At 48.1% G+C, this 24357-nt stretch overlaps 1 protein-coding gene across 1 annotated transcript in view; it reads left to right on the top strand.

Moving 5' to 3' along the window:
* Positions 1-24357, top strand: part of LOC138383160 (O-acyltransferase like protein-like) — a 54627-nt gene that overhangs the window by 17951 nt on the left and 12319 nt on the right. The window contains exons 4-12 of the mRNA XM_069467837.1: positions 1104-1245; positions 2601-2827; positions 6626-6805; positions 7603-7705; positions 11152-11253; positions 13591-13756; positions 15524-15603; positions 21453-21566; positions 22989-23121. Coding sequence (XP_069323938.1) covers positions 1104-1245; positions 2601-2827; positions 6626-6805; positions 7603-7705; positions 11152-11253; positions 13591-13756; positions 15524-15603; positions 21453-21566; positions 22989-23121 — 1247 coding nt within the window. The remainder of the gene's footprint in view (positions 1-1103; positions 1246-2600; positions 2828-6625; positions 6806-7602; positions 7706-11151; positions 11254-13590; positions 13757-15523; positions 15604-21452; positions 21567-22988; positions 23122-24357) is intronic.

Below are 24357 nucleotides of genomic sequence, written 5' to 3'. Positions count from 1 at the left end.
ATGTTCATCTTTCAGCTGCCTTTCTGGACATTGCAGAAACCTTCAGGTCACCGATTCATGGGAACCATGAACATTGGAGGTGGAAGGGACATTAGAACATGTTGTGTCCAACCCATCCTTCCTTGTTACACAGATGAGGAAATGAGACCCAGAGAGGTGAAGTGACTTGCCCAGGGTCACACAGCAAGCTCGCTCAAACCCGAGCCTCTGAATCAGGCAATGTAGTGAGGTGAGATGAGGCAGCACGAGGAGCACCCAACATCTATTAAACTCCTACTGCATGCCAGGCACTCTTCCCAGTGCTTTCCAATTATTGTGTCATTCAGTTCTCACAACAACCCTATGATGTTGGAACTATTATTATCCCCATTTTACCAAGGCGGAAACTGTGTCCCCATAGTTTGCTGAGGTTTTGGAAGTCCCCTGGTCCTGGTTATCATAGAGGGCTCCCAGATTAGCAGCAGGAGCACCTGAGGATTTGTCAGAAGTGCAAAGTCTTAGGTCACACCCCAATCTCCTGGATCAGAAGCTTGTAGGTAGGGGAAGCAGAGAGTAATCCTTTTAACAGGCCCTCCAGGTAATTCTGAGGCTCGAGAGTTTGAGACAACTGTCCTAGTCTTACCAGAAAGATCTTTACAAACAATTTCTCCCAGTGCCTCATCAGCTATGCCCTAAGTTGATGCTTCTTAGCTTCAATTTCAGATGGCACCTTTCCCCAGGCTGTGGGCTTCCATCGTATTTTTCCAACTTATGTTGCACATCTCTCTCTCCGGGGGACTTGCTCACAAATGATTTGAGCCAGCAATGGCACATTTTTAAGCTTGTCATTCCTAGCGCTGTGTGCTGGGAAAGGATTTGAGAGCAGGCTGAAAATTCCAGAGACCTGGGTCCACTCCCAGCCGGGCTAAGAGTTCCTAGTTCTATGAGTTTCAGCATCTTTGCACCCAATTTTTCCCCTTCTGTAAATCAGATATATTCAAATATATCTGCTCTTTTTACTGTCAAAATTTCGTTTTGAAATCATAGTTATGAAAGCACTTGGGAAAATGTAAAGCATTATATTGCAAACTAAAGTATTGTAATCTCCTTTTCTTTCCTGGTAGATATTTTAAGATTCAGAAATACTTCATTTTTGGCCCCTTCCCTCTCTCTCTTTACAATAAATTCTTCCTCCTCGTCGGGTGGGAGTGTGGCCAGATGTGCTGCTGGAACGTTCCCCCTGGACACGTTTGCTGCCGTGTGTCTGTGAGTACGGGCATCGGAGGGACCTGGTTGAGACGCTATCTGTTGGTCCTGTTTTATCGACTTCCCCTCACCAGCTGCATTTAAACATATAATTTCATTCATTGAATGATGTCTGGCCAGTGCTGCCTGTTTGCAGGGTACTATGAATGTTTGTGTTCCCCTAAAATCATGTTGAAACATAACCCCCAGTGTGATAATATTAGGAGGCAGGGACTTTGAAAGGTGATTAGATCATGAAGGTGGAGCCCTCATGAATGGAATCAGTGTCCCCTTATAAGGGACCCCAGAGAGCTCCCCAGCTCTTTCTACCATGTGAGGACACAGCTAGAAGCCACCGTCTGTGAACCAGGAAGTGGGCCCTCACCAGACACTGAATCTGCCAGCGCCTTGATCCGGGACTTCCCAGCCTCTGGAACTATGAGAAACAAATTTCTGTTGTTTATAAGCCACCCAGGCTACGGTATTTTGTTATAGCAGCCAAACAAGAAAATGTGAAAGCGTTCAAGGGGAAAGCTGGCCACACTCAAACATGACTGGGTTTCGGAACCACTGAGAAACGGGTTCTGTCCCCAAATATTCCTGTTCCTAGCTGTCAGGTGACCACTGGAAACTAGTTCTTTTATTTGAGGCATTGCCTCTCCTACAGGTGCTACAGCATCTTGCTCATTACTTCTTGTTTACATCTTGGATCGTCCTTTAGGGTAAATTAAGTAGGAATAGAATTGCTGAGTCATAACTCTTGCATCATTGAACAGTTCGTTTATCCTGCCCCTTAGTAGGAAATGAAATGTCCATGTCCGTTTCCCGACCCTCTCACCAGCATCATAAAGCCACTAGCTTTATTAAAATTGGAACCCATTTGATAGGGGAATAAATTGGTTTAATTTACATCTTTAAAAAACTGGTATCAAGAGGTTTTTACTTTCCTGAGTTTATCTGCCACTTGTATTTTTCTTTTGTAAATTCATACTCCTCACCCCCTTTTCCATGTGGGTCTTAGCTGGTTTCTTATTGATTTTTAAAGTTTATGATACATATAAAGGATGTTATATATAATATCATAGTCATATCAACTGCAAAGTCATGTCCTCTTCCTCAGTATTTTGGTTACTTTTTGTTTGTTTGTAATTTTTAAAATAATTATAGTAAGGAGTTAAATGAAATCCATTAATATTTCCCTTTGTAGTTTTTTCATTATTTTTATTCTTAGAATGTCATTCTCCACCCTTAAAATTGATAAGTATTTAACCCGCATAAATAGTAAGCGATTTTGTTTTGCACAGGGCTGTTTGCTCTGCGTCTTGTTTTGGTGTCGTGTGAGATAAGGCTTGGCTGTGTGTGTCCTCTCCCCGCAGGTTCATCACCTTGCTGGGTCTCTCCCTGCCTCTGGTTGGGACTGTGTACGTGGCAGCCAGGGGCTTGGGGTCAGACCGCAGGACATCGCCGGAACATGGGGCTCCTTCGGCCAGTTACGGGAGTCTGCCTTTGAGAGAGGCCGGGAGCCGGGAACAAAGAAACAGCGTCCGCTGGACACACTGCCCGGCCCATCTCTCACTGTCAGAAGCCCCGAGCGGAGGAAAAAGTAGGCGTTTTAATGAAACTAAGACCACCCAAGAGAGGTGACTTAGAGTGTGCAGTTGGAACATAATTCTTGCAGTGCTGGATTCTAGTGAATGCCCAGCGACTTCTAAATGTCAGCGTGGGGGCCGGATCTCTGCTCTTTACAATTCAGTCTTTGTTTCCCATCAGTGCGTTCAGGCCAGGCAAGGTCACCAAAAATGCTGCTTTCTTTCCTGGGTACAATTATCCAGTGTGTGATTGTGCTAATCAAAGACTAGGTTAGAACAGAACTTGGGGGTTCACTGTAGTCATTCTCTAAGGGACAATTCCAGGATCACAACATCTATTTTCAGTGTCATATTTGCACACATGACCCACGGAAGATTTGTGTCATCACCGAGGTAAATGATTTACGTATAGACTGGAGCCAGGGGGGCAGTGTGCAACACAAGCTCATTCACACAGCGGAGTGTGTCTGAGCCAGAAATAGACAACCCGGCACAGGGCAGCGAGGGGCTGCGTTTCAGTGAGTCACCCCGTGTCGTGTTCAGTAAAAAGTGAAGAGAATGACCTTCATTTCTACCTGCCTGTTTGGCCCGGCAAATATTAATAGAATCTCTCTCTCTTTCACAAAAACAGCCTGGTCATGCGAATGCCTTTAGAACATGCGGAATAACTTTTGGCAGATGCCCGTTAGGCCCACACAAATGTCCTTCCTTACTCCAACTAGGGGGATAAAAATAAAACCAAACTTCAGTGAACGGACCAGCAGAGTCTGAATATATGACAACGTGGCCAGTGTGGGAGACGCCCAGTGTGGAAGGCACAGCCCTGATTTTCTCAGATCCCATCTGGGTCTTGAGGCAAAACAAAAACAGCCAGGACACCAACAAAAAGCCCCAAAAACAGCTGAAACAAAAAACCGCATTTATGTAAACGTACATGTAATCTAAGGAGGGGCTGAGAAGGCCTAGAGCTCGTGGTGCAACCTCCTTCCCCAAGTCAGAGGCTCCCTGAGAGCCCATCCGCTCTGGGAAGTGCCGACTGTCAGCTTCCTAGCAGGAGTCCGCCCCTGCCACCCTGTCATTTCCGTCCGGGGGGCCCTGCTTTTGCCATCTAAGGCCCCAGAGAATAGAACTGCCCTCCTGTTTCTATGACAGCTCCATCTGATATTCGGGACAGTCACGACGGCCTCGCCAAGTCTCAGAATCCCTCAACTACTTCTCACGTGATGTGGGTCTGGACCCCTGTCCGTCCCCTGGCGGCGCTGACGACAGTTCCGCAGTCCGCGTGGCGGAGCGAGCAGGTGCTCAGCGACCCCCAACACACCTGCCGCGGTGGCTAACTCGGGCCCTGGTCAGACTGGCCTTCATGAACCTCAGTTTCCACATGTGTAAATCAGGCCACCTGATGGGATTTATTGGAGGAATTAAATGAGATGACGTGTACTTACCTCCTCCTAGATTCATTCCTCCTTTTTGCGTTCTCTTCAGTTAAGCCGGGAGAGGGAGAAAGGGCCAGGGCTTTAACTTGCCAACGCCTCTTGCTCAGCCGGGCTGACTTCCCGAGAAAGCAGCAGCTGGAGGCCACGAACGTGCCACGGGCTCCTCACTCTGATTGAAGGGGGGACTACGGCCTCGAAATTCACCATTGCGTTCATCTGGGGCCGGTGCACAGAGCCCTGCACTTTAGGGCTAGATCACAGGATTTAGGGCAGACACACCTGGTAGGGTGTCAGGAACTGAAACTTTAGCTTCCTCGCCCCAAACGAGCCCCACTATGAGCGAGACACTCCGGGTGTGTTAGGTTAGACTGGTTTCCTGTTACAGGAGCCCTTTGCTATTTAGATGGGAAAAATACGAGCGAATGTGTGAGGACGTTTCCATGAAGTAAATATGTAGCTGTGGATTTCAGCCCCCGGACGTCAGGGCTCCTACCTCGTGGTCTGTCGCCTCAGGTGGCCTTGCAGTGCTAGTGACTGAGAAACGCCACAGGGGCTGCAAATTCTTCTAAAACGCTGTCACAGCCAGCGGGGCTCCCACGTGGGCATGCATCAGGACCACCTGCAGGGCGGGTGACAGCATAAATTGCTGGGCCCTAACCCAAAGATTCCCATTCCGTAGGGCTGCAGTGGGGCCTGGGAATGTGCATTTCTAACAAGCTCCCAGGTGATGCTGAACCTGCTGGCCCGGGGACCCCCACTTTGAGAACCAGTGACCACATGCGTTATTTCATCCAATCCCGCCATGCCTCTATGGTTCGTAATACTTTCCATTTACAAATGTCTTCCTACAGACCAGTTATTTCAGAGGACTTACAAACCACTGATGGATAAGTTCACTTTTGAGGGGACTACAGATGGAAAAAAATAATAACAAAATGTATGGAGTGCTTGCTTGCCATGGTGGGCATTGGGCCAGACATTTGACATTGTTCTAGAATCCTCACAACAACCCTGCCAAAAATCGTGCCTATTCTAAAAGTGAGAAAACCGAGGCTCAGAGAGGTTAAAGAACTTGGCCAACCCTGGCAGAGCCCAGGTCCTGTATCTCTCTGTCGCAGCCTGTGGCTTCTCAGGAAACCGGGGGCGGGGGCGGGGGCGGGGGGAGGTAGCCAGGTGGTATCAGGTGTAGGAACCCGCTGGCTGTGCTGCGCTCACTGCCAGCTCCTGGTGAGTGACAATCCTTCTGAATGAAACGGGTGAGTGTTGTGGCTTCAGGCAGAGACACAAGCACAATGAGTGACTTACGTGCAAGAAACTCCTGTTTACGGCTGGAGCTTCCAAATGTTAGGTAATTAAGTTCTTCAATTGAAGAGAGTGGTTCAAATTGCCAGAGCTTGGTGGTAAGTTTTAATTCTGCGAGGGCCTGTTAGGGCACCCGGTGTTTACGGCACTGGGCTCTGTCCAGGGGAAAACAGGAATCTCGTAGAGGCAGCTTGAGCTTTGGAGCTGCCCTTTCACAATTCCAGCCATTTAACTGGCTCTCAGGATAGGTCAAATTCAATTTAAAAAACAATAAAGGGAATAAATTCAGTGGATACTATTGACCATTCTTAAAGCGATAGGGCTTAAAAAGAAGCAGTAGCTGCATTCTCATGAGCACGTACTGTGGGTTGGCCTCTACTCGAAGTGATTTATTAATGTAAGTATTATCCCATTTGCTCTACATGATAGTCCTGTGATGATAAGATCTCCTTTGATTTCCATTTTGCGGATGGGGAAACAGACACAGAGAAGTTAATTCACTTGCCAGAGGTCACAGAGCTAATAAACAACAGCCAGATTCAGAAGCAGGAGTGTCTCTTAGGCCTGCCCCCTACCCTTAGCTGCTGTGCCACTTGCCCCTCCGTTTTTGTGCCTGTACCTTGGCCTACGTTTGGGTCGTTATTCATGAGTAACTTGTCCTTGGAAGTGCACCAAAGATGTTGTTCCAAGTGACATGCTGGCTCTGCGGATCATGTGGTTTCCCACTGACATCTATGTTCTCCTTCCCCTCAACACTTCCTCAAACAGGATCAGGCTCAGGGGTTGGCGTCCCTGGGGCCTGAGCTTGGGCAGTGCATTCTGTGCAAGGCCTGTGGGGTACCGAACTCAGGTCAGGTCTGTTAGGGAAGGTCAAGGTTCAAAGGGAAGGGAGACCAAGGATGAAAGTCCACAGATAGACCAAGACCCAACCGTGGAGCCCCTACCTGAACAGTCCAGGGTCAGAGCCAGAGAGCTTCCGGGTGACTGCCAAGATCCCTCTCGCTCTTGCTGTGGGGTAGTGCGTGGATAGGTCTGGCTGTCGGGGTGGACGGTAACCCCTCTGCTCTTGCCTAGGGTTTCTAGGAGCTGTGGCTCATGCTCTGCAGTGCTTTTCTTGGCAGAAGAATGTGCCGGCCATCTGGACCACAAAGACACCAGGCGGCACCTGCCCTGCACTGAATGGCATCCGTGTCTTGAGTCTCCTCTGGATCATCTCGGGACACACCAGTCAGATGACCGCATGGCTGTCTTTGGGTGAGGAGGGCTGACGAGCCTTTACTCTAGGAACAGTTAGGGAAGAGAGACTCTCTGGTGTGCTGGGATCTTGTTGGGCAGGAGGCCGGGAGGCTGGCAGCCTCGCCCACGAGCAGCCTTCCTTCTGCTTTGGAGACACAGCACGTGGCCGCCCATAAGTGAGATTTCCAGGCCAGTGTCCAGTGGCTCCTTTAACTCCTCCTAGGTATAAATCAGCCACCTGGCTGCCAGGTGGATACCTGGTATTGTATTTTCATCACCCAAAGAGCTGGGTTTTCCCTCCTGTTGTGATTAGTGAAGCCAGGAATGAACATATTTTTTCTTCCTGAAAAATAGGCAAGCAGAAATACACATGGTGCCCTAGTATCAAATCAGAGTTTCTTGGCCTTGCCCCTGTTGCTACCCTCCTGAAGCACTCTCATCAGGAACAGCGGTACCCTCCAAATTCTGACCACACACAGGCATCAGAATTGAGGGGAGGGGCCAGTCCAGGGCCACTGGAAGAATCCCCCCAGGTGATCTGCACCAGTCCACGAACAGTCCAAGGGGCCGCAGCCACTGTGGGAGCACAAAGGAGCTCAAAGCCTTTGAATGACAGTTAGGGCCTTGGGCACCACCTTTTGTTCCCAGTCTAAGTTCTCCGTTTAAGTGAATTACAGTGATTCTTAAAGCCCTTCCAACACAACTGAAAATTGAAGGTGTTCCTCTTGCTTTTTCTGAAAAGAGACATCACATGATTTTCTTCCATTAAACAAAAAGACACCTTTTTTTTTTTTTTTTTTTAACATTTGTTGCAGATAATGTACTTGAATGGGAAACCAGAGTGCTTAAAAACCCGCTGTACCTTTCTTCTCGGAGCGGCCCATTCTATCTCGGGGTTGATACATTTTTCCTGATCAGGTAATAAGGTCAAGCTATGTTTCTCTGCTGTTGTGCTAATAAGTGAAGTGTGAGAAGAGAGGAGTTGAGGACGGACTCTGGGTTTCGGTTTCAGTAACTGTGTAGATGGCAGTGGCATCGTTGAGAAGGAAAAGACTGCAGGAGAAGCAGGGTCCGCAGGGACAATCGAGCTTTCTGTTTTAGACAGGTTAAGAGGAAGGGGCCTTTTAGACATCAGCATGGAGAGGTCAGGTGAGCAGCTGGCTGCGCAAGTTGGGAGATCGGTGGAAACATCAAGTCGGGTTGTAAGTTTGAGAGTCCTTGGGCTATAGGAGGCATTTAAAGCCACAGCACTGGATCTGATCACTTTGGGAGGAGACAGAATGACAGATGGGGACTGAATACTAGGACCTCCAGCATTTCAACCTTAGAAGCTGGGAAGAGGAGGAGCTCACAGAGGGGTCTGAGAGTGAGTGACCAGTGACATGGAGGCTCAACTAAGACACTGTGGGGACCAAGAAGCCAAGAGAAGAAAGTCCCTCAAGGAGGAAGAGTGTGGTCAGTGTGGCCCAATGTTCCGGGAGTTGACTATGCAAAGAAGCGATGATCGTTGGATTTGGCAACCAGAGGGCTTTTGTGACACTGGCAGGAACAGGGTCAGTGGAGTGGTGGACACCGAAGCCCGCCCGAAGGAGTGGGGTGAGGATGGGAGGACGTAGAGACGCTGACTGCGCACAGCTCTCCTGAGACCTTCTGCAGTTCAAGGGAGAAAAGGAGCGGGGCTGTGTGGGTATGGGGGGCAGAGGGAGGTCGTCTGAAGACAGGGGAATCAAGGCATATCAATAGTGTGTTGGGAACAGCTGAACAGAAAGGGACAAATTGACAGATGCTGGAGATGCTGTTTTTGGCTAAACAATAACAATGGGAACAGAGCAATGTTTTAATAAGTATGCCCATTTTATAACACATTTAACAATTTCATGAAATTCAAAAGTGTATGAACCACTGGGTGAGGCGAGAATTAGTTCCCACGATGGGCGGGGCAATAGTGAGGGATTACTAATCACCATCCGCTTTCTGCGGCACTTACCTCCCTAGCGTCCTGGTGGCATGCTCCCTCTTCTCCTTCAAGCAATTGTCACCTTCATAGCAAAGACTTCCTTGTTGCCTCTATTTAAAATGCATCCACCCAGCATTCTCTGCTTCATTTTTCCTGATTTACTTATTTTTTCTCTTTAACTACTATAGATACCACTTTTTTTTTTTTTTTTTTTGAGACAGAGTCTTTCTCTGTCACCCAGGCTAAAGTGCTGTGGTGTCAGCCTAGCTCACTGCAAACTCAAACTACCGGGCTAAAGTGATCCTCCTGCCTCAGCCTCCTGAGTAGCTGGGACTACAGGTGTGCACCACTACCCCTGGCTAATTTTTTTCTATTTTTAGTAGAAACCCCTCAGCCCCCCGGAGTGCTAGGATTACAGGCATGAGCCACCACGCGGCCTAGAAGCCACTTTTGATTGATTGATTCATTGATTGATTATCCCTCCCCTGGAATGTAAGGCAGGAATTTTGTTTTCTGTTTGATGTACTGTTATGTCACCAGAGCCTAAAGCCCTGATAGCTATAGAGTACCACTCATTAAACCATTGTTGAGATGAATGAGTTCTTAATTGTTTTATCTCAAGACACTGGTGTGATAGTTTCTTGTGGTAATGCAGAGAAAATTGGGAGGAGGAGCTGAGACCCATCCATGAGAGCAACAGCTCATGCCAGGAAGTGACCAAAATGACAACAGAGTGTAGCCCAGACAGGCATGAGTCAGAGTCCCCAGTCTGCAGCAAACCCAGCAGCGATATGAGAACCACTGGACATCAGACTTCCCAAGAGGGCATGGCTGGGTGCAGCCGCAGGAGCCCTGGAGGCTTGGGGAGGTCTGCCCATGGGTGGCGATCAAAGACCAAAACTCTGTTCCCTGAAGAGGGGACTAGCAAGAACAAGGCAAAAAAGACACCACCCTGTCTCAAAAAAAAAAGAATGACTAGTTGGTGACAATTTTGCAATCCTTCCCCACCTCTTGGGCTGGCTTCATCCATCTCTAGTGTGCGATTGTCTCTGCCGCAGTCTGTTCAGGACTCCGGATCTCAGCCCCTTGTAACTGGTTATCTTGCACAGGGCCTGTTTTCCTGCCAGTCCTGGTTATCCTCTCTTTACGAACTTGAAGCCTGGGCGTTGCATGCCGGCACACACAGCCAGACCCAGGCTTTGCTCAGCAACCACACTGGCAGAGGGGGAGTAGGTCACTCTGAAAAGAAAAGACTGCCCCGATTCCTCCTTTCCTGAAATTAAGAGGAGGCCGGAATCAGAATTGGCTGCCCTACTTCCACTCCTTAGCACTCTCTTTTAGATGTCTCTATAAATTTTGTTCCTATTATAATGAGTCCAGCTTGCTGCTTTTCAAAGGAAAATCTGGCAGGCAGAGAATAAAGACATTCTCCAACCCTCCCTGATCCCTTCCAAGTTCTGCCCAGCACACACAGCTTTGTTTTGCAATAGGAAATACATCTGCTCCTTAGGGAGACACCCACAAGGATCACTGGGATAAATGTCACAAGGTTGGGAAACTCACAAACGTGCTCACCATCGAGTTAGAATTACAAGGCATATCCTCAGTTTCTTTAGCAGAACATTCTGGGTAATGAATTCCTCAGGATATGTTGGCTAAGAATTCTGTGATCTTGGGCAACTCAATAATCTTTGAGTCTTACTTTCCCTGTTAGGGAAGGAGGAATGAATATATCTTCCCTTTTACCTAGTAGGGCTGTTTATTCATCTATTCAATCATTTCCTCAACAAACATTTATTGCAAAGAAGTTTGGTATGGCTGGAGAAGCAAAAGCAATCTCATTAGCAAAAGTACTTTGAAAATGATGTGCTACGACAGAAATGGAAGACCTTGACGTTATTATTTCAAAAGACCAATGTGGTAGTCATTAGTATTGTTCACCAAATATTTCTGTCTCTCTACCTTCCAGGCACTTGGCAACTTTCCACTTCCTGGCCCCACTGTGGTCGAATGGGCCAATCAGTAGATCTGACCAAGTCGTACCTGGTATTGCCATTATGCTAAGTGCTTTAAACTCTTATGCTAAGAGCTTTAAACATGTCACTTTTAGACTAGAGCATTTAATTGCTGGTTTTAGGCCCTCTAGAACTCTGTTGTCCTCTTCCATGGTCACTAGTGAACTTTCAGATGGTGGCAGCTCCATCAGCCTGGGTCCCACAGATGATTCTGAGCCCCAAGTACCTGGCCCTGGGCGTGTAGCATGAGCCAGAGCAACACTATCATTTTTAGACTTGGAGGTGCTTTGTTACTGCAGCAGAATTTATTCCACCTTGATTGAAACCGAATTAATCAATCAATGAACTGTATGACTGATAAGTAATTCCTGTGACTATTCTTTTTCTCTTAGTGGTTGGTTAAGTGCAAGGTCATTTTTAAAGATGCATCAGAATTCAGACAAAGGAATAACCTCCAAGGTCATACTCAGATACTTTTTCAGTCGCCTGATAAGGTAGGTTTATTTATATAACTTCTCAATGTTCCTTATTGCTATGTAATGATCTATTATTTTTGGTTTTTAACCCCCTTTTGAAAGAATTTCCAAAAGAAAAATAAACTAAAAGAAATAGTTTTCTTCCTTATGCAGTTGATTTTTGCTGGTTTAATATGGTTCAAATTCTATTAGGACAAATCCCATGAACACTGGTGTCTTCCACTGGCCAAAACATCCTTATTCCTCAGCTGATGGGCAGCAGATCTTAATAAATATACTGTCAGATTTTCATGAAATCTATATTTAACAGGAGAATTTGCATGCAAATGAGTAATAATTGGATGCTGTAAATCAGAGCACTAATAGTAATGATAAAAATAAAATAAGACACGCCCGGGAGAGGAGCTTGGTTGAAGCTTGGGCCAGTGGTGGTTCTGCCAGAGCGAGGGAGGAAGGACGATGGTCCCGTTAGGAATGTGTGCGTGGCTGAAGCAGACGGATCCCAACATTGGGGCGGAACACGGAATCAGCGAGAGCAGAGTGGTAGTGACCGCCGAAGTCAAAGGAGAAAAGGCAACTTCAGCTCATGTCATCCAACCTTTTGGTTTATACATTTTCTAAATCCCGGTTATTGGCCGAGCTGGAAGCCAGCCCTCGTTACTTCTCCGGTCCAAACCTATCTTGTTACACCGCACTGTTGCGAACTAGGGAGCAGAGTGTAGAAACCGTCTTCGGGGAGAGTGAAATGGAGTCGCAAGCAGACTCTGTGGTTGGACTGCTGAGCCTGCATTCTGGCTCACTCACTTGCCAGCTGTGTGACCTTGAGTAAGTGTCTCAACCTTTCTGTGCCTGAGTTTTCTCATCTCTAAAATAGGGAGAATGATGGCACTTACTTCGTAAGACTCTTGTGAGGATTACACGAGATAAATGCATGTAAAGAACTCAGAAAAGTGCTTGACACACAGCAAGCCCTCAATAAGCAGAAGCTGTCATGATTACTGTCATTTACACCTTTTAACTTTTCCTTCAAATAGGTTAAGAATGAGAGTGAGCTTAGGGATAGACTTTTGTTGATTTCTTTTCACTGTGGTCTTTGTGGTTTCCTCCAAGCTTTACCAAATTTAGCCTTCCTCCTGGGAAGGGCTGAACGCTCATTTTTTTAGTGTATTTTGGGTGTGTGGCAGTGGGCTAAGCAGCTGTCCTGTGCTGAGGGTTTCTGGAGGAGAGGGACTGGCATACAGGCCCAGGTTCGTGGTGATCAGTGCTAAGTTGGGCTAGTTAGGGGCTGGGGCCCGGGATCTAACGGCATGGCGGGTTCTGCTTGGGAAACCTGCTTTAGAGTGAACATCTGGGGCTGGGGACTGAAGAGGGAGGCGTGTTTTTCAGGGCAGATGGCGCAGTGGTGGGGACAGAGGAGCATGGGGTGTGAGTGGGGTGCTGGGAGGCCTCGCGGGGCAAGGATCCTAGTGAGTAAATTACTGCAGTCTCTGGGCAGGACGACAGGGTTTGGACTGGCAATTTAGTTGTTGGAACAGAGAGAGGAGAAAGCAAGGACTCTGGAATTTTCTGGCTTGAGCGATGTGGCTGATGGTGTTGGCATTCTTGAACTAGGGGACGCTGGGAGAGTGGCAGGTTGGAGTGCGAGCTCGGAACAGAATGCGTCCAACCTGGGACAAAACTTTGTTGAAAATGGAGGGAAGTGACACCAACCCCGGGTTCAACTCACCCTCCCTAAGGCAACCCCAGTGAAAAGGGAGTCACGCTCCTGACTGTTTTGACTTCTCACGCATGCTGGCATAACCACTTGGCTATGAGTTATCACTTGCCTGCTCACCTGCAAGAGGACTGGGAGTAGGACCGACCACTTGTTCACTCGCTTGTTCTGTACCCATCGGAGGCCCACTAGGTGCCAGGCACTGTCCTAAGCCTGAGGACTCAGTGTCTGAATAAGCCAAAGCCATGCAAAAGTGCCTTCTTTTGTGCAGGTTCCATTCTAGTGAAGAGAGGCAGACAATAAACAAATAAATATGCAACCTGAAGTTGCAGCATGCAGATAAACATGTGATAGGCCAGTGTGGATGAGTGTTGCAAAAGGATAATTTGGGGAAGGAAGCGAGGCGGGGGCTTCCTGGGGAAGGGTAGTCAGCCAAGGTGACTTTGGGCCAGGACCTTGGAGGGAGTAAAGGAATGTTCCAAGCAAAGAAAATGCTGTGCGGGAAGAACGGTCCACTCAGGGAGAACCAAAGTGCAGTCTCTTTTAGGGCACCTCATCTCCCCGCCCCCAAGTGACCACTGAAGGGACTGAAGGGGACCCTGGTGGAGAGTCACCCTCTCTCTCCCGCTCTTTCCCACCAGGCTGCAGCCCCTGCACATGTATTCAGTGTGCCTGCTGGTGGCACTGTTCTCGCTCGTTCCGTGGGGACCTGTCTGGGAAGTGCCCAAATTCCACTGGGATAACTGCCGGCAAGCCTGGTGGACAAATCTGCTGCTGCTGAATAACTTTGTGTCGGTTCGGAATGCGGTGAGTCCCGCGCGGGTGGCTGTGAAAGGGCAGATGGTGTAAACCTGGCGTCTCACCGGTGAACTTTCCAAGGGCCAACCTGAGTCCGCTCCCCTTTCTTCTGGCATATTCTCTGGAGTAACAGTGATGCTGTGGGAGGGTGGGTTGTGGGCAGGAGACCAGCCTCCCGTCACGGGGCGGGTGTGGCCACACCAGTCTACGCGGGGGGGCAGCTCCCGTGAGCAGCAGAGCGCCGGGAGCGTGGCAATGGCCGGCGAGGGGCCAGCCGTCCTGGTGTGTGTCCCTGGGGAGCAGAGCCTGCTCCGGCATGGTTTCTGGGCCATCCCACATCGCCCCACGGGGAGAGGACGCTTTCTTCACCTGCGCACAGGGAGCCTGCCCTGGGATGGGGCCTTGCACCGCACCCTCACCATGTTGAACTCTACTCAATTTCAAGCCAGACCTGGCAGAGTTGGTTTGGAGCAACAAGATCCCAAATATGTATGTGATGTGGCTTCCCCCAAAGACCCAATTTCCTAATGGACTTGGAGCAAATGAAATAGCTTTAATTAAATCATGTCACCGATTCTACATGTCTTAAAATCGAGGCTGAAAAGAGAATCGCTAAAGCTTGGCAGGGCCCTAATTATTGGATATAACCACTCACCAACTAGACAGTGGCCTTCAGGTGGCAAACGCGTCCTCAGGCTTGTGTCATCTGCAGGTAGGGCCACCTCTCCAAGGGCCTGTCTGTGACAGGGCTCCACATGGATAGTCTGGGCTCTTTTCCCCGATGCACACTGGCTTGGGCCACTTGTCACCAGCCCACCTTAGATCCTTGAAAGCAGAGGTGCCAGGACCCTCAAGCCCTGGAGAGAATTGCCCCCAGGAACTTCTTCACATTGAAGAAAAAATACAGGTAACCACCTCATCGTGCACAAGCATGGACAGTCTGTGGCTTTGGCAGGACGATCCCATGTCAGTCATTCATGGGGACTCTGGGGTTCCCCACCAAGCCCGTCTGAAGCCAGGCCTTGGTTCTAAACGAACACACTCCTTCCACCTAGAGTTGGGGAAGGGGCAAGGAAAGGAAAAGAGAACAACATTGACCCTGTGAGTTCCAATGGCATCCTAACGATAATGCCCTCTTATGTTCTTATAACATGGCAGAGTTCACTTTCCATAGCTGTATGGATATTAGCTATGACTGTTTTTTCTTTTTTTTGAAACAAAAGCGAAAACTTGTCTGAATCTCCATTTTTAAAATTTTTTATTTTTTGAGACAGGATCTCTGTCACTCCAGGGCTAGAATGCAATGTTGTCATCATAGCTCACTGCAACCTCAAACTCCTGGCCTCAAGCAATCCTCCTGCCTCAGCCTCCCAAGTAGCTGGAACTACAGGCTTGTGCCACCACGCCTGCCTTTTTCTATTTTCTTAGAGACCCTGTCTCTAAGTAGAGACAGGGTCTTGCTTTTGCTCAGGCTGGTCTTGAACTCCTGGCCTCAAGCAATCCTCCCACCTGGGCCTCCTAAAGTGCTAGGATTACAGGTGTGAGCCACCGCCTTGAATCTCCAGTTTTAAAAATGGTGATAACAAACCTGCCATCCAGGTGGTTACGAGGACTGAAGAGTTGAGGGGTGGGAAATATGTCCAACTCAAATTTCCTTTGTCTTCCCATGGAAATGCCCCCACCCACCTGCTAAAATCCTTCCTCCTACTCCAGGCAGGCAGCGCGGAGCAGACACGGTAAATGAAGGATGAAGTAATCTCTGCTTCTTTCTTTCAGTGCAACGGCTGGACGTGGTACCTTGCCAATGACTTCCAGTTCCATCTCACAACACCGGTGATCATCTTCGTCCACGGAAAGTGAGTCCAACTGGGACAAGTTCTTCTCCTCATGTGGCCTCTTTCACAAAACTCTTAGAAAGGGCCCCAGTTCTGTGGCAGAACAGGTTTTTAAAATTTTGTGAAACTAACTTTTCAGAAAAGGAAACACCAAATGCTCTACTGTTCACCTTCTTCCAAATTCTCTTCCTACATTCATCATACATAAGTCAGGATGTGTTTTGCAGAATTATCATCACTGTGTACATGTAATATCTAATGCCCAGCTTTTTCTACTTCACTGTTTTTATAAACATTTCCACATATTGACATAACCCGCATACCTGTCAGTTTTAGGATTTATATCCCATTTTTATGGTTGGGCATCTAGGTTGTATCCAATTTTTCATGATTATAAATGACTTTGCAATGAATGTCTTCGAACACACTACTTTTTCTCAGTTATTTCCTTGGGGGCAGATTGCCGAGTGGAATTCCTAGGTCAAAGGGTAGGAACGATTTTGTGGTGCTTGTTACACAGTGTGAGATTGCTCTGCGGAAAGAGCAACATGATTTATAGCAGCCTCAGCAATATATCAGTGTACCTGCTCTCCTACACTGGATATTTATCACCTTAATTTCTGTTAGTTTTTGAAACACTTTAAGGCTTCAATAGTTCCAGGAAAGACTTATAGTTTGTAGATTATTCATGCCATATTTTAAGAGATTTATTATTCTTTTCTGCTAAAATATATGTTCAGTTGAAGAAATATTGGAAAACATTAGGTTTCAGTGAAGAGAAAACAATCACCCCAGTCCCATGTTGTCACTCAGGGCGAGGTGAATTCATTGCTAATATTTTGGTGCTTATCCTTCTGGTATATTTTCTGTCCAGCTTTTTATTCATGAAAACATTCTGCAAATGCACTTAAGTAATTTTTTTTTAATAGTTTTATGACACATGCATTTCCCTATATTATTTTTAAGGTAAACATAATTTTGATGTTTGCATAACATGCCGTTCCATGAATGAACTGTAATTTGCTTACACTTTACTCTATTGTTAAATACTTGGATTATTTCCAATTTTAAGCTTTTATAACTCATGGTCTGATAAATATTTTCGTGGTAACCATTTGTCTCCAACTTCAACATTTCTTTGGAGTGCATATCCTTGAGAGAAATTACTAGGTCAAAGGGCATGAATGTCTTTTGGGCTCTTGAATGATAATGATAAATTACTTTACTTAAAGAGTGTATCAATATTCAGCCCTCAAGCCATCTAATTTAACTGTTGCCAGTAGAGAATATTAATAATAAAATGCAAACTTTGTTATTCAGATATATAAATTTTTTTTTCATTTTTCACATCTCACTCGGAAGCCTGCAGAGCTCATTCCAAATGTATGTTGACCAGCTTTGTCTCTTTTCATAGCTACTTGTTCGCGCCTTTTGCAGGGCAGACAGTTAAATCTCAGTCTGAGCCATTGATGTTGTTCATTCCAGCCTCAAGCAAACATTCAAGTGTCTGGAGCAAAGGAAAAACATCCTAATTTTAATGTAATCCAAGAATTGAACATTTTTTTTAAAGGCAAATCTGCTTTTTTATATCTATATCTCAAACACACAAAGCTTTCTCAATTCAGCTGTTAAATATTTTTGGACTATTAAAAAAAATTGTTCCCCGACTTCCCTTCCGCTAAGCAGAGGTGGTTTCCTGGTACAGTGAAGTTTGATTCAGAAGACATGGGTTCAAATCATGACTGGTAAATTACTAGGGGCCCCAGGGTGAGTTGCTGGTCTCTCATCTTCGTTTTCCATGTCTACAAAATGGGGATAATAACATCTTGCATCAGCTTGGAGGATAAATGAGATCTTACTTATGGCAACTAGCATGGTGCTTGCTTCTCAGTAATGAGTAACCCACGTGCCAACTTGGTTTCCTGTCCTTTGCGATTCTGACGTAATTGCCTTGGTCCCCAGCCACCGTCCACAAGCAGTGGGGGCCCCTTGCCCCTCCAGCCTCTGCAGGGATGGGGGAAGGGGGGCTGGATAACCCGCTGTGAGCTTCTGCTCAGCTAGGCCAGTTCAGGAGCCGGCCAGCTCGCATCACCTCTGTGCCGTCCTTGCTTCACAAAGAGTCCCTCACATGTACATGGTCCTCTTTCCTTCATTTCCTCTCTATCCACCCTTTCCAGAAGGTACTGGTGTGGGGTGGATGTTGATGACGGCTGCCTGGATGGCAGGGGTTTTGCTTCTGCTCAGCCCCGTTCCTGCTCACGCACCCTCCTTCTCTACTTCTGAATTCCACCTCTGCCGAGGGGCGGGGTGACATGCAGACTGGGAACCAGTGCCCAGGGCCTGGGATGGCAGGTGGGTACCTGTAGGTACAATGCTGGGCAGGGGGGGAGGCCTATGTTCCCCCTACATCCCCCAGAACAACAGCATCCTAATCTAATGTCCTAGTTTAGTAGGGGGAGAAATATAATTTATAGCAAAATAGAACTAACTGATAAAAGCGTATGAGATGGACTATGCAGAGTATAAAATCTCATAATCACGGTTCCCTTTATTTGGGGAAGCAAGATTAAAAAAAAGAAAACTTAGAACATCGTCTCTTAGACAGACCTACCACCCGTGTCTACTTTATTTACAACCACGTCTCCCCAGGAGGAAACCGTGGAGCGTGGTGGGAATCAGGAATTAGTGTGCACCCCTCACCCCAACAGGTCATCAGGCAAGGAGGGTCGGGAGTAGAAAAAGGTGCCCTAGGGATGCTGAGCAAGCGTCCCCCCTGTGGAACCCCTAGAGAGGGCAGGCTGGTGACCCTGCCCACCCAGGTCCTGTTGCCAGGGAAGGGGTTCTCCAAGGAAGAGCTGAGAGGTACTCACACCCATTGGGGCTCACTTGGGGTGGATGCCCCCTGCCCGTGAGGCAGCCAAACCCTAAGAGCTCCCTTGGGGGAGGAGGAGTGGCTGGGACCGGACCGTGGCCAGTGCCTGCAGGTACCAGCCCGTGGTCCTGGCAGAGGAGAAAGGGCGGGCTCTGCAGGTTCCCGCAGAGACAGCACTTGGAGCCGATGCTCTGACTGCTGGTGTGAGTATTTAGTGAGGAAAGGGCAAGAGAAATGCGGTGGGGAGTCCTGGCCAGGATGCTGGCGGCTGACAGAGGCCTCAGAGGCAGCCTGGGGTCTTTCAGACCAGATGGAGACTCTGCTATTCCTTCCTCCTCTTGGGCTAAACTCCTGAACGGGCCTTTCAGAGAGACGAGCAGTCCTGAGAGGACAGCGTGGTGGTCAGTGCTTGGAGCTCTGATCCTTCCTCCCTCCTGTTTTCCCGGGAGCCAGAAAATACAGCCACTGACCCGAGGTGGCTAAGGGGACTGTGTGCTGTGGCCAGATGTCCTGATTAGTGACCCGGGGGCTCGGAAGGACACAGGACTAACAGGAGGGAAGGCGGGGCCTGTGTCTTCTTTGACATTCCCTCTCCCTGTCTGGTTGTTTTAGTAACTTGAAGTATGAACATGCTAGCGTCACCATTGGACTGGGTGGCTTAACCAACAGCAATTTATTTCCTTACAGTTCTGGAAACTAGAAGTCCAAAATCAATTTGTTGGCAGGGTTGATTTCTTATGAGGCCTCGCTCCTTGGCTTGCAGATGGCCATCTTCTCCCTGAGCCTTTTTTTTTTTTTTTTTTTTTTTTGAGACAGGGTCTCCCTCTGTCACCCAGGTTAGAGTGCAGTGGTGTCATCATAGCTCACTGCAACCTCCAACTCCTGGGCTGGAGCAATCTCCTGCCTCAGCCTCCTGAGTAGCTGGGACTATACGTGCGCACCACCACATCTGGCTAATTTTTCTATTTTTTGTAGAGAGAGGGTCTCACTCTTCCTCAGGCTAGTCTCAAACTCCTGAACTCAAGCAATCCTCCTGCCTCAGCCTCCCAGAGTGCTAGGATTATAGGCATAAGCCACCACATCCAGCCACCCTAAGTCTTCACATATTCTTCCTACTGTGTTCAAATTTCCTCTTCTTATAAGCCCTCCAGTCATATTAGATTAGGGCCCAGCCCAATGACCTCATTTAACCTTAATTATCTCTTTAAAGACCCTATCTTCAAATCTAGTCACATTCATAGGTACTGGAGGTTAGACATCAAATACATGACTTTGATGGGAACACAGTTCAGCTCATAATATTCTATGTCAGGAAACATTATTAGTTTAGCTGAAATGGTGGTTAGCTAGTGGAGACTCGTGGAGTCTGTGGTGGAGACTACTAAATCCCAAAAGTAGGTGCCAGGGATTGGGCTCAAGTCCCCTGGAGAGTTAATCACATATTTACTTGGGTGGATGCGAGTTTTTGTTGGATGGCCCAACTGGGTGGTTTACCACCCACCTGGGACAATGAGTTCTTAGTACCTCCCCACTCCAGACCTGGCTGGGAACCCAACAGAGTGTCCTTGTGACCAAGGAGCCTGGCCCCTACATCAACATCTTTCCTAGAGGCTGTCATGGGAGGTAGATTTCAATCTCTCAGCTGAAAACCAACACTGTCCAAGCTTGTGACTATGCAACTACATTTAGCTTCTAAATGGAGGGAGGTATAAAAGGTAGGGCTTTTTTCCTTCAGAGAATGTACTTGAATAGAATGCCAATGGAATCAGGTCTTTTTAGAGCTCAGTAATTCAAGGAGAACAGAGCTAGAGGGTCTGGCAAAAGTCACAGTAAATATACAGTATTCTTACCATACCCTCCTTCCCTGCCCACACTCATAGCAGACACTACCAGTCAATCACAGCACCATGGAGTTAGGATTCATCCTCCTTTCCAAGCATTAAACTAAAATCAGCACACTGGATGAAAATCACTTTCTCCCTATATCAGTGTGGTGATAAGTGGATAGAATCTATCTCATCCCTTGGTCACGAAGAACCTTGGCAACTTCAAGCAGTGGAATAGGACTGTCAAAGGCATCATCTGGGTAGGGTTGTGGCTGGATGATCTTATGCCTGTGTTTGACATTTCTTCTACACCACTGCAAATCCTCTTAGTCCCAACCCTCACGATTCTGAGCAGGTCCAACCAGACAGTGCCTCGCTCTGAGCCTGTATTCTCAAATCTCTGCTGCCCCAGAACCTCTGCAGGCCCTTTCTGGCCTCACACATGCACGATCCCAAAGTGTGGAGGAATTAATTTGTGTGGGGTCACCCTTGACCCATGGGGGACAGAAGACAGTGGGAAAAGGCTTCCCTCTTTCATCCCCCAGGACGGTTTTGAGCTTCATTTCATAGGGCTCTATAGAACATTCTGGAAGAATTGAGCATTGGCTACCTTGATGGCACATCCTTACTGGATCTCTCATTTCTACTCCCACATGAACTACCAGCTTCCAGATTTGGGGGTGGGGTGGGGAACACCTGGGCACCCCTCCTACTCTGTCCACCCTGCCCTGTGCTTGGAGTGGGTGCCATGTTCACCCTGTGTCCTACCCTGCTTTGACAGTCCTCTTTCCTAAATCAACCACCACTTGTGTCCATATTGTGTTTCACAGGTGGCAAGGGACCAAGGGACATCCCAAGCATGGTCTCATTTTGAGCTGCACAGTAAGCTTAAGGGTGGGGCAGGCAAGGATGCTATTGCTGTTCTTGTGTAGATGTGGAAACTCAAGTTCAAGGTCCTGCCCTGGTCACACAGCTAATAAATGGTCAAGAGCCAAGACCAAACGCTACCTCAGTTCTCAGCCCCAGCCGGGCTCTCCATCCCCCGTCACCCTCTCCAAAGCAGGGCGGCAGAAAGTTCCTCTGATTGTCACGATTTCCAGCCATTTGTGTCCATAAATATTGCGTGAAAGACACTGAAGGATGCCCCTCTCCATGTCCTCTTTTATTTGTAGAAATAAACACATCCTCATCCTCCTCGGGGCCGTGCTGTTCTTGGGATCTTTCACCGCCACTGCTCTGCTCACGTTGGCTTATAAACTTCCTGTGGTGGCTCCCACAGAAGCCAGGTAAGTCTGGCTCCCCGGCCTGACCCCTCCCTGGCCAGGACCTCCCAGGAGGGCTGCTGAATGCCAGGCCGTTTGTCCTGTGCCCATCAGCTCGTGGAAAAACTAGGTGGGAAATTTTCTGTCTGGATGGGAAAGTTGATTGCATTTTTTCTTCCAAACTTCCGAAACTTTCAACTTGCACTGGTGGTGGTGGCGGGGTCCCCTCTGAGCTCACGCTGCCCATAGAAATGCTTCCCAGAGGAAAGGAGCGCCCCCGTGTGGCTGCATCGTTTCTCCTCCGGTGGCAAATCGCTGCGTGGAAGCTCCATTGCTGGGTGGAGAAACTGAAACTTAGGGGTTACCTCTTCAAGGTCGCATCGCTGGTAGGTGGCATAGGAGTGACTGAACCTGGGACCTTACCCACATGCTATTTGGCCTCCCCAGTGAGGTATGGATGGCTATTCTCAGTGTAGCAGTCAGAGTGACACAAACATTTGCTCAAATTCCTCCAGTGGCTGGCTGGCCTCCCCCATCACCTCCTACTTGCTGACTCTGGACCAGCCACACTGGACCAACACGCCAAGCGTACTCCCCCTCAGGGCCTTGGCACTTGCTAGTCCCGCAACTGAGAGGGAACAGCCTTTCTGTTAGAATCTAAGATGTCGGCAGGGCTTTCTTCTTCGTGGCTTTCAGGTGTCTGTGAAATGTCACCTTCTCAGAGCAGCCTTCGCTGACCTCTTGAAATAAAATAGCCCAGAACAGTGCCTGGCACAGAAGTGCTCAATAGAGTTTGTGAGTGGGTGGAAGGTGTGAATAAATGGATGCGTCAGTGACTACACCCTAAGCCTCCTAACCAGGAGAGCGCCATGCCCTCCCCATGTCATGCCAGCTGCCTATGTATGCGCGTGCCCGGGTGATCAGGAGGAGGCTCAGCGTGTCTTGCCCAGCGGTTTTCAACCCTGGCTACATGCTAGAGTCACCTGGGAAGCTTCCAGATTCCACTCATACTTCCAGCCCCTCCTTGGACCCGAATCTCTAGGGGTGGGGCCCAGGCAACTGACTTCCGTAGGAGCATCCTAACCTGCCTCTAGGATCCACCTTTGTCCTCGGGAGCCTTGGGCTTACTCTGGGTGCCACATTTTTAGAGCTATCCTGACACAGCAGCCGTTAGAAACAATTTCATATTTAAAATGAACACGGTCATCACATTTCCTTGGGATCCAGGATGGAGGGGCCCCAGGGAATTCGGAACTTGAACAAGCCAGCTGCCACCTAAGGCAGGATCATGAGGTCACTGTTTGCGGATCGTTACTGAGGAAATGGACAAATGTGCACCAAATCTACCTCTGGATTTGCTGATTACCCCAGTGGACATTTCAGGGATTCCCTTTTCCATATCCAGATCAAACATAACCTTTTTCCTTATTTTCTTGTGTTTTTCAGTGAAAACGCCGCTGCATTGTATTTCTTGGAATACTATACCAAGCCCTACTGCCGATTCGGGCCGTTCCTTGTGGGTGTGTTTCTAAGCATTTTCATGCACCAAAACCACCAGGAAAACATTCTGAAAACCAAGGTATGGTTTCCCCGAGCCTTACTGTGTGATTGGGACTGGTGTGGCCCATCTGGACGGAGTCATCAGATTGCTGGGTGTTGAGCTGCAGTGTGTTCCTCATGGCTCTTCATACCAAAGAACAAGAAGGACTTTCTCTCTTGCCAGAGCTTAATTCTCTGCTTTCTTCACTCAGCTCCCCTGGTGGAGCTACAGGTTTGGAACCCAATGGGGTTCCACCCATAGGAGGCTTGGTAAAAAAAACTACCAGTGTGGGAAAATACACCTAGTGAGATTACAATTGCAAGACCCTCTTCTGGAAGAAGATAGTGAGTTGGATTTTGAACAGCACATGCTCCGTGGTGTCTATAGACAGGATTCCTGGTCAGATTTGATGGTTCCACCCGCAAATCCCGACATGCGGTGTCCTTGCCTGCCTGTCTTTCCTGGTGGCGCATCCTACTTGTTTCACTCCCAGCCCACAGTGCAGGCCCTGCTTCCTCCAGCTTAGGTGCTGTGTTATTTTCTAGCTTCTAAAGCTCCAAGTTTGGTCTACCCAACCCTTCTACACCATTTCTCCAGCTCCGCTCTTCCTGGTCCTGACCCTGGCCCTTGGGGTCGTCCCCAAATGCTCTCTCTTCGTCTTGGGTTTTCCTTTTTTCTCATACAATGCCCGGGATGCATCTCCAGAGACTGCAGGCCCGTTTAGGCCAAGGACTTAGTGAAGGGATGAGAAGGATCATAGGCTGAAAGAGAGGAGATCCCCTGAGGGTAACCTTTCCTCCGCCCCGGCCAGAAACTCGGCCAGGGGTCTCAGAGCCAAGATGGTGGACTGACACGATGTCGGTTCAGTGCAGTGTAGACAGCACCACACCAGCTTGAGCACCAGAGCACAGAGAAGCAAGAGAGCTCCTTGGAGGTCAGGTCTGGCTCTAAAAAGCTCAAGTAAGGTGATATAAGATCTAAGACCTTGACCTGAGCTAAATATTGGGATTTAACTCATGGAGCTATTCTTTGAATTGAAAACTTCTCCTTTCTCCCATTCCTTCCCCTGTTCCATGTCCCTGGTGAGTAGGGTGCTGCCCGGGCAGGGCGTGTGTGCTGTAGGCCCTCACATTTGGGGATGGGGACGTAAAATTCATCAAGGAGCCTTATTTGGTCAAGGGACAGAATGGGAGATTAGGAGTGGCAGGAGTGGGTTAGAGCATTACTTTATTTATTGATTTTATTTTAACTGTCATTTTGAAAGAATTATAGAGT

The sequence above is a fragment of the Eulemur rufifrons genome, chromosome 5 (assembly GCF_041146395.1).
Source record: "Eulemur rufifrons isolate Redbay chromosome 5, OSU_ERuf_1, whole genome shotgun sequence".
Classification (NCBI taxonomy): domain Eukaryota; kingdom Metazoa; phylum Chordata; class Mammalia; order Primates; family Lemuridae; genus Eulemur; species Eulemur rufifrons.
This window is presented reverse-complemented; position numbering and strand designations above follow the sequence as displayed.